At 37.1% G+C, this 17,060-nt stretch overlaps 1 protein-coding gene across 1 annotated transcript; it reads right to left on the bottom strand.

Moving 5' to 3' along the window:
- Window positions 1-4,345: 4,345 nt before the first annotated feature.
- On the bottom strand, window positions 4,346-16,977 carry LOC144644523 (ceramide synthase 1-like). The gene is made up of 6 exons (XM_078504035.1): window positions 16,758-16,977; window positions 10,775-10,934; window positions 9,567-9,747; window positions 9,093-9,254; window positions 7,958-8,256; window positions 4,346-5,747 (listed from the first exon to the last, which is right to left on the bottom strand). The coding sequence occupies exons 1-6, from the start codon at window positions 16,968-16,970 to the stop codon at window positions 5,629-5,631; spliced, it is 1,134 nt and encodes a 377-aa protein (XP_078360161.1). The 5' UTR covers window positions 16,971-16,977; the 3' UTR covers window positions 4,346-5,628.
- Window positions 16,978-17,060: the final 83 nt, after the last annotated feature.

Here is a 17,060-nt window from a genome sequence, read left to right as displayed (position 1 = left end):
GTAGAAGCAATGGCGGACAATTTTGTCGCGGGATTTTAAGAAGGTCTCATCTTCTTCGTACGATTCCGGCAAAACTTTAACGTTTTTACGGACAGTTTTCTTGGAGCTAGAAGAATAATACCCAGGCCAGTCATCTGTCAAGTTTTGAATTAAGGGAAGCGATTTTGCTCTCAAAACTAGTCGATTGAACTCATGTACGCGTTCGACATCCATGGACATTTGCTCATTCCTTGACAAACAAGGATCAGTACTGTAAATTATTTTTGCATAGAACTTAAGTTCGATAGTTGAACTTTAAGAAAAGTATGGTGGGCCCGGGCGGGCCCCGCCGTTTTAACGGTCAAATTTGGAGTTGGGTTTTTTTCCCTTGATATGTCACTCAGCTCTGTTCCATTTCGCCGCACTTTGCGGGAGTTGATGGTGTGATTTCAGACTTCTGTTGATGTTTTAACAGGAAAATGGCCTAAATTGGTACATCTATTGATTGTATTTATATTTTAATGTTTACTTTCTATTTTTCTTTTTGTAGTGTTTATATTATCCTTTTTTGGCCGTATTGGGCATGTCGGATTGATTGCCCAGAATTCCCGGCCACAGGCAGTTGAACTATTGTTACCGAATACCTTATCCTTCGCGCAACCCGCTTTAAGAACGAAAAATATACATGTATTCCACTTATCCTTCGCGCAACATGCTTAAAAATGCGAGTGAAAACACTCCTAATGAATAATTATAACCCAGCGAAAATCCATCAAAAACCATAAATAAGCAAACTGCGTTTGCCAGCAGTACATTGACGTACTTCGGCACTCGACATTTCTGAGCGGCCTCGGGCGGTATCCAAGACTTCGGGCACAGTTTTTCCCAATACGGACCGACCAAGGCTGGTGAATAACGTTTTTATTTTTTTCCTACTTTATTTGTTTTTAAAAGAAACCTAGGAAGATTTTTTCACAAAACCTTAAATGTTTGTATACGCGCGTCATTTCAATGTTGTGTCGATCGACGGATTAGCAAGAGTGTAATTAAAATGCTGCCTGTTTATAGCCTCGCTTAAATGAGCCGAACTGACAGAAAGGTTTAGCATATTAAATTGACACTGAAGAGATTCAATAAAAGAAATTGTAGTAAATATGGCATAAATGTAAAATCGAGGCAAAGCATTTATATCATTGACAAAACTGAACACTTTTAAATCGATTTCGGCTTCCCAATGAATGTTTTGAAAGGAATTGTGTTCGTAGGATGGTAATTCTCGGACTAAAGAACATTATCTCCTGAAACACAGTTTCGGTACAGCTATACATACTTGTTTTTAACGTATTAATAAACTCTGCGTTGATTCCCAGCAGAATTTCTTTGTGATGAACAGTGCGAAAGTGAAACTGAATGAAATGCGTAGTTTGGACGTACGGCACAATATTGCGAGAATTATTTTGACTGTTTTTAATTAAAGAACCTCATTTTCTTGAATGATGTCAACTAGTGTTTTGTTTTGGCAAAAAAGTGGCCGATAAAAGGCAGTTGTTACTCAAAATTGAAGTTAAAAACCGGTGCAGCTTACCGCAATGGCGTTAAAATGATTGCGAAATGAACAAACAAGACTTGTAAACAACCACAAACTACGAAACTAGAACTCGATTTTGTCGATAAAGAAATGTTTACTCGCCTTTGGAAGAACTTCGAGGCCTTTAATTCCACTTCTATTTTGTCCTTTCTCATTTACAACGACTGGTGAGCAGCTATTTCGATTTTACAGAGCAAATCTTTCATGTTTTCGTTCGTACAACGCTGCAAAATAATTTCGCGCGGAAAACACACTCGACGATTCATCTCGCAACGGATACCGCCCGCTGTGAGCGGGCCGGATTGGAGAATACCGCCCGCTCCCGGAACCAATCAGATCGCAGGATTTGTAGAATACCGCCCGCTCACGAACTAGGAAAAATTAAAGCGCCAATATAGCATAGCCAAGTAGCATAGGTGCATTGCGACCCAAGCAGCATAGGTGCTTCTTGGCTCGCAAGTGATTTTATATTTCTTTTAGCGTAGGAATTTTTTCTCACCTCGAGGAGATGTTTACAGATCGACGATCAGACGATGAGTGCATTTAAAAAATTTCTTCCGACATGCTTTGCGAGTCGTGTCCAGTTAACACGACCCACAATTCTCTAGTTTCCTTCAGAAAAGGACTAACGCCCGAAACGTCAGTTTTCCAAATTCACCACGTTGAAAGTTAAACCAAGAAAAAGAGATGTCTCTTTTCAGGTTCCTCTCGATTCCTTCACTCCGTGTCGTGTAGTGATTGGATTTCTGTACGACATTTCAGGGAGAAATCTGTAAACGGGGCAAACGTAGCGCCAGTCGTTATCCTAAGACAAGGCGGGAGAAGGCCGTCTCACGCCCTGCCCTAGACTAAACGACCAGCCCGTCGTTTGAGGATTTCTTCGCTGAGCGTGAAGAGAAAAAAAAGCGCGAGCTTTGGCCGCGCAAAATCTGGGGGATTTCGCGACCATCTCTTAGACTTCGTGCGACTATTTTTCCATTCGCTCCTAGTTTTTTCGTTTCTTGCTCGACGGACGTAATCTTTAAAACTATGTTTTCCGTTTGCCTCCATTTTCAATGCGACGTAGCAGTTATCTCATAAAGATCTATTTTACACGTCTTTCAAGTGAAAGGTACCCAGAGTGGGTGCCAGAGGTTTTCGAAGAGTAATCCACCGCGTGCTAGAAAAATCCTCTTGTACCCAGGGTAAGCGAAAGGAAATGAGATGTGCAAATATTGTTCTCAGGTTTTAGAGTACACAATAAAGGAAATGAATAATACAATGTAACGTTTATTAAGACAAGGTATCCCTAAAATAAACGCTGTACTTGAACGCACTGTATCTATTAAGTTCTGCGTAACAGTAATACATTAAATGCAAGAATTTAATCAGTATTACTATAAGAATAAGCGATTAAATAAATGCTTGACACATACATCACTAATAAAATAACTTAATAATTTTGTAATCAATGAATACAAGCGAAAATAATGAACGACGTTTCGGTGACATCCTGGCACCATTTTCAAGTTAAAATTCATATGCGAAAGAAAGTTATTTATACTAAGATAAAGGTGTGATAATGAATAAATTAAGATTAAAATAAATGTTCCATCGTTCCTTTGTTCCATCGAAGAAAAGCTACAGAACGAGAACAAGTTGCCAGACTTCTACAGACGCTACGTAGATGATACACTAGCCACAGTGAAAGACATACAAACCGCAGAAGCCTTTCTGAAGACTTTGAACAACTGTCATCCATCTATATCCTTCACCATGGAGATCGCGTCAAATGGTAAGCTGCCATTTGTGGGCATTGAGATATGCAAGAAGGGCTGCAAGCTGATAACAAGTGTTTACCGTAAGCCAACAAACACTGGTCTGCTCTTACACCACCAAAGTCACGTCGACAACCGCTACAAAAGATCTTTAGTTAAAACCATGCTAAACCGTGCTTACCGCCTGTCATCAACATGGGAACTATTCACAACAGAATGCGAACGCCTTAAACTGATGTTTTCTAATCTCAAGTACCCAGATTCTCTTGTCAACTCCACCATCACCCATTTCGTTAATTCAGTGATGTCACAAGACACACGATCGACGCCTCAAACAGAGAATATCTACCGCATTGTCCTGCCGTTCAAGGACCAGAAATCAGCGGACATAGTAAAGAAACACCTCTCGGACTTGAGTAACAAACTTGACCACAAACTGCAGCCAGTTTTTAGAAGCCGAAAAGTTGGCGATGATCTCAAATTACAGGAGTCAAAACCACCTGTAATAAATCAACAGTGCGTTGTTTATAACTATGTATGTGATCTGTGCGATGCAGAATACGTCGGTTACACCAGCCGTCACCTTTATAAGCGCATTGAGGAACACCGATTTTCAGCCATTGGAAAACACCTTCAAAATGAACACCGAATTGATAAAGTTGGCGACCTGACCAACAATTTTAAGATCTTAAAGATATGTCAGGGAAAGTTCGATTGCTTAATACACGAAATGTTGTGGATTCGCATGAAGAAACCGAGCCTTAACACTCAGTCGGACTCAATTCGCGCGAAGGTATTTGTTTAGACTTGAACGGACATTGTTCTCATTAATGAACATAAACATTGAACATTTATTTTAATCTTAATTTATTCATTATCACACCTTTATCTTAGTATAAATAACTTTCTTTCGCATATGAATTTTAACTTGAAAATGGTGCCAGGATGTCACCGAAACGTCGTTCATTATTTTCGCTTGTATTCATTGTTAACTGTATTTCTAAATTTAATCTTATAAGAATTTTGTAATCACACTTTAAATAGAAATCTTGCTATAATTGTAAATATTAAATACTGTATTTCCAGAATCCCCAAATCAATCCGCCAGCATCCCAAAATTGCGAAATCATTTTGCAACGAGAATAAAACGAAATTAGAAGACTTGTAAGTTCCAAAATTGTTAAAAAAAAAACTCGCGTTCACTCTCATCTCGGCACCCTCGCAGAATAGGAAAAAGAGTCGACGAGATTTTTCGCTCTCATCGACTCTAGATCTAGTTTTCGTTTTATCCGACCTTTCCACGTTTTATTATAAGGCAGAGCAATTTAGAACATGAATACAAGTCAATAAGAACAAGAATACCGTAAAATTCCGGTTATAAGCCCTGGGCTTATACAACTTCGCAAGGGGTTTTCTTCAGTGGGCTTATACGCGGAATAGAAAAAACGTTTCGGAACGAGCTACGGGAGTGTTGATCGAAATACGTTTTAAAGTTTAAAACGCATAATAAAGCAACATTTAGCCCTGTTCAGTACTGTCAACCGACAGAGGGGGGCTTATATCCGGGGGGGGGGGGGGGCTTATAATCGGATGAATTTTTTGTTTCCAGGTAGATGGGCCTATAACCGTGGGGGGGGGGGGGCTTATAAGCGGAGGGGCTTATAACCGAATTTTACAGTATGCAAACCTTTTAAACGATTTTCCAGGTAACGTTCTTTACAAATCTGAACATCGAACTTTCGTGTTTTCTGTCCGTAATTTAGAATCTGTAATTGTACTTGTAACTACTCTTGGATCTGTATCTTGTTTAGTTACTTTATCCACCCACTTCCTCCTCTCGATCAGCTGTTGCTACGTGCTGCTGGTCATATTTTGTTGTCATTGTTGTTGTCAAAATTACAGATCTTATGCACCAACCTTTTTCTTTTAAATTGCAAAATCCCTTACGTTATAAATATGAGCACAAACGTTTTTAAAACGTAATATTTCTTCCGATATGAGCTCCTTTTCCCCGCTCTCACCTAAGAAGCAAAGAAAAAACTGAACAAATAAATTAAAAACTTTTATAGCACGGATTTAACCAGCTTTCAATCAAGAAAGTACGGAAATATTGCATAATTTCGCCGTTAACAGCTTTCCCTGCTTGCATTCCTAAGTACCTCGGCCTACTGTAGATCATCTGAGAGCCTGAAAATTCGAGTTTTGAGGTTGGAGTAAGTATTTTATCCGAACAGACGACTTTTTGGAGGCTGACGTGATGCAATAACACATGCATATAGTGTTTTTTCTTGTGTAAGGCTCTTTTTATGGATTGGCAGGTTTAGTACGTGGCTGTCTACGACGGGTTTGCTCTTTGATATCTTTTTGTTCACCATTTTCTTCTCTTCTCTTGCTCCTCTCTTTGTTATAATTCCTTTCAATAGCTGCAAATTAAATGGAGAGCATCACTTATCAATACTCTGCAGTCAGCTGATCTGTAATTAGTCTCACTTAAAGGGACACTGTCACGGGGATTTTTCTGCTTTTCAGTAAAAAAGTACTAAAATTGGCGAAGTACTCTCGCTCGTACCTTATTGTTACTTATTTTCGCGGGACTTAATTTTCGCGATTTTCGCGAATTTCAAAAAATCGCGAAATTAAAGACACGGGAAAATTAATTTCAAACGTTTTCTATTGTATTTTTTATGCTAATTAGGTATTTTTGGCCAAATCGCGAAAATTAAGTGCCGCGAAATATGCCCGTTCCATTTTCGCGAAATTAAGTTCCCGCGAAAATAAGTAACAATAAGGTCTACGAAATGTGCCTAGGGCTTCAAGATGAAGATATAAAGTTAATAGGAAGAGGGGAACCGTTATTAGTTTTTAGCAGTTTTTCCAGGTCACAAGGGCAGAACTTGAAATAGTCAGTCTAACTTTTTCAAGTTGAGATCTTCAGTTTCTGATGGCATCACAATTATATCACTTGTTTATAGCTTCAGTACGCTGGCGTAGTAATTTTCAACAAAACTGCACCACTATTAATAAGTTTCCATACGTCTTTAGGCTCTTGAATTTTTGAAACGAAGCTCGTGACGTAAACCATCAACATTTATTAGTTGAAATAAAACTGCAAAGATCTCATTTGTTCTTCCCATGCTCTGCAGTTTATATAACGTCAAACGATTTACTTTATGTATTTACCACCGCTAATAACTATTCTGTTTTACACGTTATTCTGTCTTATTACCTTTTCGCGATTTGGCCAAAAATACGTAATTAGCATAAAAAATACAATAGAAATCGTTTAGAATTAATTTTCGCGGGTCTTTAATCAAAAATCGCGAAAATCGCGAAAATTAAGTCCCGCGAAAATAAGTAACAATAAGGTATACACTGTACGTATGTAGCATTTCGACTTAAAGGAGAAGTTCACTCCAGAATGGCCATATATTTTCTTTACGCCAATAAAAAATTTACACAAAGATATGTTATTCAACAAAATTTCAGCCTCAAACGTTCGCTATTACCCTACGTAATCTTACCCAAAACTCGACAACTGAACGCCGCCATCTTGGAGCTGGTAATGTATGCGTGACGTCAAAGAGCTCAGCCTGAAGTTTGACGGGAAATTTTAAATAGTCGAAACTCCTTGTCTTTTGTATTTCTTGGAGCTCTGTTTGAGCAAAATGGAGCTGCACAAACAGGCATTTTGACAAACAAAAGCCAATACGAAGAAACAAGGAGTTTCGAGTATTTAAATTTACCCTGCCAAAATTCAGGCTGAGCTCTTTGACGTCACGCATACATTACCAGCTCCAAGATGGCGGCGTTCATGTGTCGAGTTTTGGAAAAGATTTCGTAGGGTTATAGCGCACGTTGGAGGCTGAAAATTTGGTGAATAACATATCTTTGTATAAACTTTTTATTGGCGTAAAGAAAATAAATGGCCATTCTGGAGTGAACTTCTCCTTTAAATAGACTGTGTCGCGGCTGATTTTAGTCTATTTTATTTAGTTTTGCCAAATACTCGCTATGAAACTTGACGTAAGCGAAAAATTAACCATAACTTAATAGTTATTACAAATAAATAAGTCTCCCGGGCGTTAAAATCAAAAGTTACAAACAAACGAGATTCTCTTTGCAAACTGAACAGCCTAACAGTTTCTTAAAAACCCAAATCAAAATCCATTTTTAACTTCCTTAATTTTTATACAAACGTACCTTCTCGTGTATTTGCATTGTTATTGAAATGTCCCTTCGCTGTTGTAAGTAGTAATTTATACTTTTCTTTATTTGGTAGCCATTTTCTTATGACTACTTAAATTTGACTAAATCTGTGACACAGTTCCTTTAAAATTACCGTTACTGAGTTTGTCCAGACATCCAACTATTCTGATTTGTTGACATTTTGGCATACATCTATACTTACAGTATTCAGAATTGTCATTAACTGAGGCTGTTGTAGTGAAGCCTGGCTCGGCGGATTTCTTGTCGACATTTTGGATTTTGCTAAACGCACTTTTTCAAGATCAGATTAAAAACGTGCAGCACACTATCTTTTTAATACACAGATAACATGAAATTTATCTCAGCATGATTTTTGTATCGTTTAATTCATTATTTTACCTGAAAGATTTCAGCAAGCATCACTTACCATGATTTGACACCTCTCCGTTTTCTAACACTTTTCCATTTGCTATTTTACCAGGCTCTCCATCCTTCTGTGTCTCTTTTGGAATCTCTCGAGTGTCTTCCACGCCACGGCTTTTTCCAATAATGATACGGATTATGAGCCACACAATAAACTGAAACCACCACACGTTCATAAAAAACAACGCCCAAAGCATTGCATTGAAGAAGAAGTAGAACGGAGCTGCGGGAAGAATCTGCATACTAAGGTAGCCACAGGAGTATAGTACTTTAATTGGGTAGATGTACAGACGACAATAAAACCTAAAACATGATTCACCGACAGAATTAGATAGTCATACATACACTGATTGAAGACAGCATTAAAACATGTGTAGCAGACAGTCTATCTTGTGCAATGGCAAAATATTAGCAGCGATGCCCCCTTAAACGCTTCCTTTCCCAAGTGCAACAAAAAACACCAGCTGTGCAGGTTACCAATTAAAAAAATAGAAAACATGGTCCTGCCGTGTGTTGAGTTGTTGAGTTGTGTGGAGTTCTTCCAAACTTTCATGAGTCTTTCTATAACTTGATAGAGACGTACTGAAACATGTTTTGTTTTAGAAAACACCAAGGGGAAAAATATATCTCTTCAGTGTTATTTTGATCATCAAAATGTAAATTCCCTTTGCTATTTTCTAAGATGGGACTCTGCTTGTCTTATGTTGGAAGGAAGACTATTCCAAAAGATTGCGCCGCTATAGGTAACGCTATTTTTGTAATAGTTAGTGCGTAGTAGTGGAACATTGAGTTTGTTTCCAGATCCCCTTAGTTCTGTGTTTCTACTGCCCAGTTATAAATAAAGGTATACGGGCTTTTCAAGCACATGCTCTCTTACACAGTTTTTTCTAATTGATATTACCTGCAACCCTCGTAAAACAAAGTTGATTTATTTATTTATTTATTTATTTCATAAAAATCACTAACTAGCTCGGAGTCTACCTTTACCAACCTCAGGAAGCCTCAGGAAGTTAAAGTTCTTTGACAATTTCTAACTTGTTCATGAGTGCACATTTTTTTCATAAAATGACATTAATTTTCAAATTTCTTATTTTAATTGTAAAGTACATTTTCATCTTTTTGGTGTTTATTGTGCTTACCACAGTGATGCGAAAGACAAAAATCCCATAATACTGAGCATGTCTGGTATGACATGGTATTTTCTACCACGCGACTTGAAAGCCACACAGAGTTTAGTAAACTCTAGTATAACATCATTGACATCATGAAGAAACAACACCAGAACACCAATTCTATAATACCTGAAATGCAGAAGAGAGCACAAAAAAGCAGATTTAATAGCTTCCTTATTCAGAACTCACGAGGAAGACTGAAATGAAATTTAAGTGTCTGAGTGAGTGAAATGAGAAATATTGATGTAATAATATGCATACTGACTATTGAATCATGGCTAAGCACTCATTTTACTGGATTACTAAAGATAAATTAGGACTGTGCAACTTTAATGGCCTCACCAATGCTCATAACTTGCATAGTATGCTGTTTATAACAATGTCTCTCACCCTCAGCATGTACAATGTATGCCGTACAACTAATTTTTAAATTAGTCTCACCTGATTGCAAATGAGAAGAGAATAAGCGAATTAGCTAGAATGTGATGCATTATCATAAGGATGGAATCCCTTCTCCACTGGTCCATAAACAGTGTGGCATATATAGAATGAAAATAAAACCCTGCTTCTACCACATACAGAGTGTATATGTCCTGAGGTATAGGCATTCCTTTGTACCATCCTACAGATAGACAAGAATTCAACATATCTCAGCATGCGAGAGCTCGCCCACTTCACTGTCCCTGAGAAAAATTGAAAGGCCTGTTGCAAAAAGGGTGCTAGTGATTTTTGCCTAAAATTGAACAAATTTGCCAAAGTAACTCCAAATATCGCATGTAAGTTTGTTTATGTGTATTGAGCATTGTCCCATATTTCTTTTTGCTGGTTTTTCCTTTGTTTTTGAGATATAATGAATGCAAAAAAACTCGGTTTTTCCTGGAGGCGTCTTAAGGAGTTTTTTCAATAAACAAAAAAAACGTCAGACAAGCCTTTTCTTTGTCAGAACAATGAAACAAGAAAAGTTCAACTTGTTTTCGCCAATCAGAGTTATACTTTCCGCAAATATATTCAGTTTTAGCCAAAAATCGCTACCGCCTTTTTTTCCACCAAGCCTTTTAATTATGGATTTACTTGTAGTCAGTCACCAGAAGTCACGGATGGAGGAGAGCTGATCCAGTTAGCTAAAACTGTTTGAGTTATTCCATAAACTCAGAGCTACAGGTTATGAAAGGTTAGCCTGCAGTGCAGGCGTTTTCCGTGGGCGTGCGTAGTATTAGTTCGCGATCTTTTCTGCCTCACTCCTACTACCCTAGGACACGTTTCTCCTATCACCAATCATCTCCTGAGTAAGAATCCAAGATGGCGCCTGATCAAAATACATTCGAATGCGCTCACTTAATACGCCTGCTCTGCAGGCTAATGAAAGGTCAACATTTTTATGATCCTGAGGATAATAGTGCTAGTTCATTTGTCATTTTCTGAAAAATTGCCAGTTTTATCAGTCACTCAGTTTAGCTGTTTACATTGCTGAAACTCAAAGATTGTTGGCATGCAGGCCTGCAACACTGAAAACAGCTAAATGATAAGACAAAGAAAAGGTGATAACAATGATCAAATGGCAAGCACCTCCTCTAGGGCAACTTTTCAGAAAACCAACTGTCCAATATGCACGATGCATACTTTAACATTAAGGATTACAATAAACTAACCTTTCCAGCAGTTACTTGTGTCATGGAAAAAGTTATATTTGCCACTAAATAGAATGTAGGAACAGTAGCCATAGGCTGAAGAGTAAAACAAAAGCTTGAAGGCATTTTCTGGACACTTCTTCTGATCCTTCTCAAGAAGTTGACACCACCTGAAAAAAGGCTGCAAATTACAATCATACGTTAAATGAATTTTATTACATACAGTAAGTAATTACAGTAAAAAAAGGCCAGACTTGTAGACAACGACCCTTAATTGACAGAAGTACAAGCCTCCCCCCTACCCACTGGGAAAACATAACATTTGCACAAACCATGTGTCTGCACTCTGCAAATTATTTACCAGATCGCTTTTTATTTGTTTTTTTCTTAGAAATATTTTATTATGACCGCAATTTGAATCATTAGCAAAACAAAAATCATACTGGTTAAAAAAAAATTCAAAACAAAAACAAATACTATACTACCAGTATTCAATATCTATACTACACCTTACTTCACCTTTCCCACTAAGCGATAATTTTGTAAACTAGAAAAATATCTAACTTTTGCAGCACTCTATACTCAAGGCTGTGCTCTAAGGAAATTTTCTGGGAGCCCTTCGGGCTCCCAACCCTGCCAGGTAGGGTGCCCAGCCCTTCAGGTTGGTCGCCCAAACTAATTAATTATTCAATTGATTAATTATTTAATTTATTAATATTATCATGGTTTAATAAGTTAATAATTAATTTACAATAAATTTAAATCATACAACCAATTAAAATTTGTTGTTGATTTTATTTCACAGCACACTCACTATGAATTGTGAGTCAAAAAAGTGTGAATTCCAGTATGCCTGTCATACGAAACCCATCGAAATTTTCGCGCCAAAACATTAGAATTTCTACCTTTTCGTAAAATTTTTTACCTTATCTAGTTTCATAAAAGAACGCCTGAGAAGTTAGGGCTAAAATCATTAATTGCAAACTTTTCTTGTTTCATCGGTTTATTTGTCGAGAGTTTAAAAAAAATAAGAAAGTCGCAAGAATATAAGAAAGAACATTTAATTATAAATAGGTTGAGTTTCTATTCTTGTGACGGCTGAAAGAACCGCCATTTGAATGATAATCTGAGCCATGCAATTGGATAAAGAAACGGACTGATTTAAACATGCAGAAATTTATGGAACTGCCAACAATCTTACATTTAAAATCTTTTTTGCAGTTCACAAGGGTTTAATTTCACACACGGCGAAGTGATTGTTACTATTTTTAGCGGCCACTGCATTTTGACAAACTTGTGATATCCGACGAAAATTCCTTTATTAGCGTAAATATCTCCAAAGTTCTATTAATAAATATCGTTGAAATTTCATTTGAAATTACCACAGTAAATCAAGTTGTAAAACAAATAAATTCCATTAAGCTGAATGACAACAACATTTTATCGAGATTTGCTTTAATTAGAGTGCAACAAGTCGTCGCTAAATTAATCTATTCCTTTGTAAACATCTCCAGACGCAGAAATTTGCATGTGTGAAGAATTTCATTTCATGCTAACACTAACTCACTGCGCTTACAAAAACTATTGATATACCAAAATAAATGGGAACTAAACCATCTCGAAGAAAAAAATCAAGATTTTCAACCCAAATTATTATATTTTTTAAAATGTTCGTGCGGTCCGTCACGTGCAAAGTCAAGCTCGTGTTAAATCATGTGGAACGAACTTGACAGCGCCGGCAAACATTTGATTCCGTAATGTGTGGAAGGCTATTTTCCCGTGAAAAACATAATCAATCTGCAAAAACATAATTTTACAGTCAATCTCCTGCTACACTACAGTGTGGAACGGCGAACAAGAGGGCCGGGTGCCCGGCCGGGCGACCAGTTTTATTTTCCGGTCGCCCGAGAGCAAATGTTAGTCGCCTGAGGCGACCGGGCACCGCTAGAGCACAGCCTTGATACTCCTATATCTAATTAGTCACGATAGTACAAAAATTAATTTGCCAGTCTAGTTTAATTATGTAGGACTTGGCCAGCTGAGGTTTAATCAATCAACCACTGCAGAGGCAACATGTGCATATTATCAGTTTGGGTTTTTTTAATCTTACGGTTGGGGTTTGAGGTTGGAAAATGATTTGAAAACTTACAAGTGAGACCATGTGTGTACACTCAGCCCTGCTGGCTACTCTGTCAGCTGGAATTCTACTGCAAGAATATTGCCTCAATTCAGAAATTGCACTTTAAAATTGAGTAGAAATTTTGAGAATCCTACCTAGAAAGTTGGCAAAATGTCTTGATGTGAGACAGTTAGCCTTAATTCCATGTTTTGACAGAGAGATCTAAAAAAAGATCTTCTGATGAGATATATGAATTTTGTTCAGTTACCACCTGGTGTGAATTTATATTTTATCTGATCACAATATCACACGAAATACAAATAACATCTAGCACCAAAAACAATTTATTTGCCAAATTTCAAACCTTCTGGTGAAAAATAATACCGGTAATTTGTGTTTATCAGGAGTGCAAGATTTAATTATAGTCCGGCGGCTTAGCTCCTGAATTGTGCGATTTTTGATACAAGCACCAAACTTTGGAGGATTACAAGCATTCGCATACTAATCAATTCTTGATATAGTGCCAACCAGGGTTGGAAATTTATAGCGCTCGCCCGCTCGCCCAGGCGAGTGTGAAAACTGTCGGGCGAGTACAAATCACGGATCACTCGCCCGGTTTGGCGAGTACGATTGTCATATCCAGAATATATCATTCAAAATAAGCGAAACTTTTACTTCCCACTTTAAAATAATCTACACTGTCCACAAACCGATAGCTTACCAACATTTTGAAATCTCAAACAAAGCTGTGTTTGCGTTCGTAAACAGACAAAAATGGCTTCCGTTTGGGGAATGTAACATGACGGACGTACTTGTACAAAGTAATACCTCTGGTCAAAAATTCACTGACTCATCCACCGAGCCCCGAAACGCAGCAAGATGAGCAAGATGGCCATTTCTCACCTCTTTTCCTGTACAATTTCGCTTGCAAACAACAAGAATTTGGAAATACGTATCAAATAAAACTGTGTTTCAACTTTTGAAGTGTGCTCGTGTTTTTATTGTGGAGTAAGGTCTATATTTGGCGATTTTTCATTGAAGAAATAGATTGCAGTCTGTTTTGCGATCGACCACCAAAGTGGCACAGTGAGTATCATTTAAACGTGATTAAAAATTGAAGTTGTATATTTTTGGGGAGGGGCCTAAATTTTCCTTTTTTAATGGAAGAAGACTGGGCGAGTGAAAATTGATCTGGGCGAGTGCAATTTGTAGGTCACTCGCCCGGATGGCGAGTGCTCCGAAATTTTAGTTTCCAACCCTGGTGCCAACGCCAATTTCCTATTTTCAGCAATAAAACAGCAATGAAATTTTCAGCCGAGAGGCCCCCCTGCCCCTTCCCCACAAAGTATTTCTTCTTGTACTTTTAAAAACCTTTTATTGTTGATTTTTATTCATAAATACAGATATGAATGCTTTTAATTAGGCTTACAATTGTTATTTTTTGCCATCTGTTTGATACCAATAATTTAATAGAAACATATTGCATGGGAAAAGATTTTTCGTTCCCCGCCCTCTGCTCCCTCGCGTCTTTCGTTTTGCGCTAGCGTCCAGGTCTCGCGATCGGTGAACCGTTCGCTAACAGAAGAAAAATAGGAAAATATAGGGCTGTGAACAGTATAAATTACAGCATTTCATTCTAAATTTTGTACATGCGACTTGGTATCACTACCTGGCATAATAGTATTTGTCTATAAACCAGGACAAACAAATATTTCACGAAATTTCATTGATTTTAACCCTATCCAGACCGGGAGGGGCGGAAAGTGCCCGCGCTGACTTTGAACGCTTATAACTTTTTCAAGATTCAACCAAACGGTACCAAACTTTCCGAGTTTATCTAAAATTTATCTGGAAATAGTTTGGTAGGGTAAGTTGTTGTGTCAGGAACTTGACGTCACCATGGCAACGGCATTTTTACAGGCATGTTTTCCCAATTTTGTAATTTTCGTGTTTCTATTAATGAAAAATAATTTTAATGCAATTATTTTCATCCTTTTACGGCTTTTAAGCACAGTTTTATTGATTTTGAGTACTTTGCAGTAATTTTGGGTGGTTTTATGACGTTTTGGAAAAAATTCGAAATCCAAGATGGCGGATCCAAGATGGCGGCTGTTTTGACATTATGCTGTAATTGTCACGTCATGCGACGTCATCTTCCTACGTAACGTATACCAAAAGATAGGTCTTTGGCCATACTATATATTCCCTAAGTTTCATTGTGATTGCTTAAATATTCTGGAAGTTACGGAGGTCTGAAAAGATCCAAAAAAGCCCGGTCTGAATAGGGTTAATAAATTAAGGTTTCCATGGAAACCGGTGTTTTTCGGGCTTGGCACTATATCTGAAAAAATTTCTGTTGATGACCACTTTCATTGTGCCAAGTTTCATGCTTGTATCAAAAAGTGCACAATTCAACTAAAATTTCGAGCTAAGCCGCCGGACTATTACAGTATAATTGAGAAAAGAAATTTTATCACAGGGAAAATGGGCTTTTTACTTGTAAGTTTTGTAACAAAAGGTTTGAGTTATTGGAGGATAATTTGCATCATCAGGATTATTTACTGATAACTATATTTAATAAACACAAGCAAAATAAAAGATGTGAAACCAAATTGAAACTATGACAAGAAAAATTTTCCCTAATTTGTCAAAAAAGCATGTATCTTTAATTTTTATCCCACTTCCTTTTTCAGTTGATCAGTCTTATGAATTTGATTAAAGTAAAATTCTTTTAGTGCAATTTGTAAAACATGAACAAGTTTACTATATAGTTGCAAGACATGTTTTTTCAATGCAGCCCTGAAAAATTGGTGCTAAAAAATACTGGTTTGTGAAAGTAATATATCGTAGAAGTTGATGTTTTTTATTACTGCAACTTTTCAAGTTTAGTTTGACAGGGAATCATTTTTACAATGACGCACTTTTGACAATAATTTTCAGAATGGCCCAGCATAAAGATTGCGTCAATCATAACAAAAAAAAATAATAAGTTAGAGTCATACGCTGCCAATTTATGCTCTCTGCCATGTTGCCAGACTACAGACTACATTCAAAGATGGAATGGAATAAATTAAACAACAATTCACACAAAAATAATATTATTATAATTAAATTATATTCCCTTATTGATTTTTTTAAAAATTTTTTTACTCTTTTACAAGGAAAAAAAACACAACTGGTCAATAAAAATTAATTTAATGTTCTAGATATGTTAAGTATAAATAAAGCTCGTGAAATAAAATCAAATTTAAATTATAATTGAGCAATTTATTCGAAACCCATAAGCTTATAATTTTTATCATCAAGAACAACAAGTAGGAGCATTACAGCTAGACTTACGAAAAGAATGCGTCAAATTTTTAAATGGCATTTTACAAGCAACGAGGAATATTGAATATAAAGATTTAAAATTTATTTAGGATTTCGTATATGAGATGGATAAAACGATCAAAAACAACCTTGACCACATGAACAAGAACACCACAGGGCAAACTGGGGGTTTGCAATGAAAACGTAGGGTTTCAGAGGTCTAAACAACACTTTCTATTTCTTCCTGACAAACTTTCTGTAGGGGAAAGGACGGCCCAGAAGATAATTTTTAGAAGCGTCCTTGGTTTGAGGCCAACACCGGCTTGTAAAAGACCTAATGGTACAAAATGCTAAGTGGGTGGCCACGACTTGTGATCACAAAGAAATCAATCTGGGGCACTCGATCCCATTATGCATTATAAATGTTTAGCTTCAATATCAAAGCTTTTGTCAACAAACGTACTTTCGTAAGCCTAACCATATAATTTTGAATGAAACCAACTGGCAAAGGAACCACCTTTGAGAAATAAAACAGCTTTTAACAAAAAAAAAAAACAGTTGTAAGCTTATTCTCACCTTGAAAATTGCCGCCGTCAAAAAATATCGCAATACGGTGAAAGCGACACCAAGAACGAGGCAAAATAAAATGTCTTTAGTCGATATAAAGCCATAGCTGGAAAGCTCGTGAATGAAATCAACCAGAAATGTTTTTGTTGGACCTGCTTTGTCCCATTCAATCCAACTATGGTCCCATATTTTTCTGAAAGCCTCCAAGTATCCAACCTCCATGTTGGAACCGCCTTTGCGTAAACACGACAAAGCGGTCACAATAGAGTAAAGAATTAAAGGGGGAGGGGGAGGTACGGTACTGAAAATTTA

The sequence above is a fragment of the Oculina patagonica genome, chromosome 2, assembly GCF_052425735.1.
Source record: "Oculina patagonica isolate OP01 chromosome 2, crgOcupat, whole genome shotgun sequence".
Lineage (NCBI taxonomy): Eukaryota > Metazoa > Cnidaria > Anthozoa > Scleractinia > Oculinidae > Oculina > Oculina patagonica.
The sequence above is the reverse complement of the archived record's forward strand: the minus strand, read 5'-3'. Positions and strand labels throughout refer to the sequence as shown.

Bases quoted from the DNA above. Each gene is read 5' to 3' on its own strand.
- LOC144644523 (XM_078504035.1), bottom strand. From the start codon at position 16,970: ATGGAGGTTGGATACTTGGAGGCTTTCAGAAAAATATGGGACCATAGT. The intron at 9,255-9,566 runs GTGAGACTAATT...TCTGCATTTCAG, and splicing joins CTCTTCTCATTTGCAATCAG to GTATTATAGAATTGGTGTTC. The intron at 8,257-9,092 runs GTAAGCACAATA...ATCATGTTTTAG, and splicing joins TTGTCTTTCGCATCACTGTG to GTTTTATTGTCGTCTGTACA.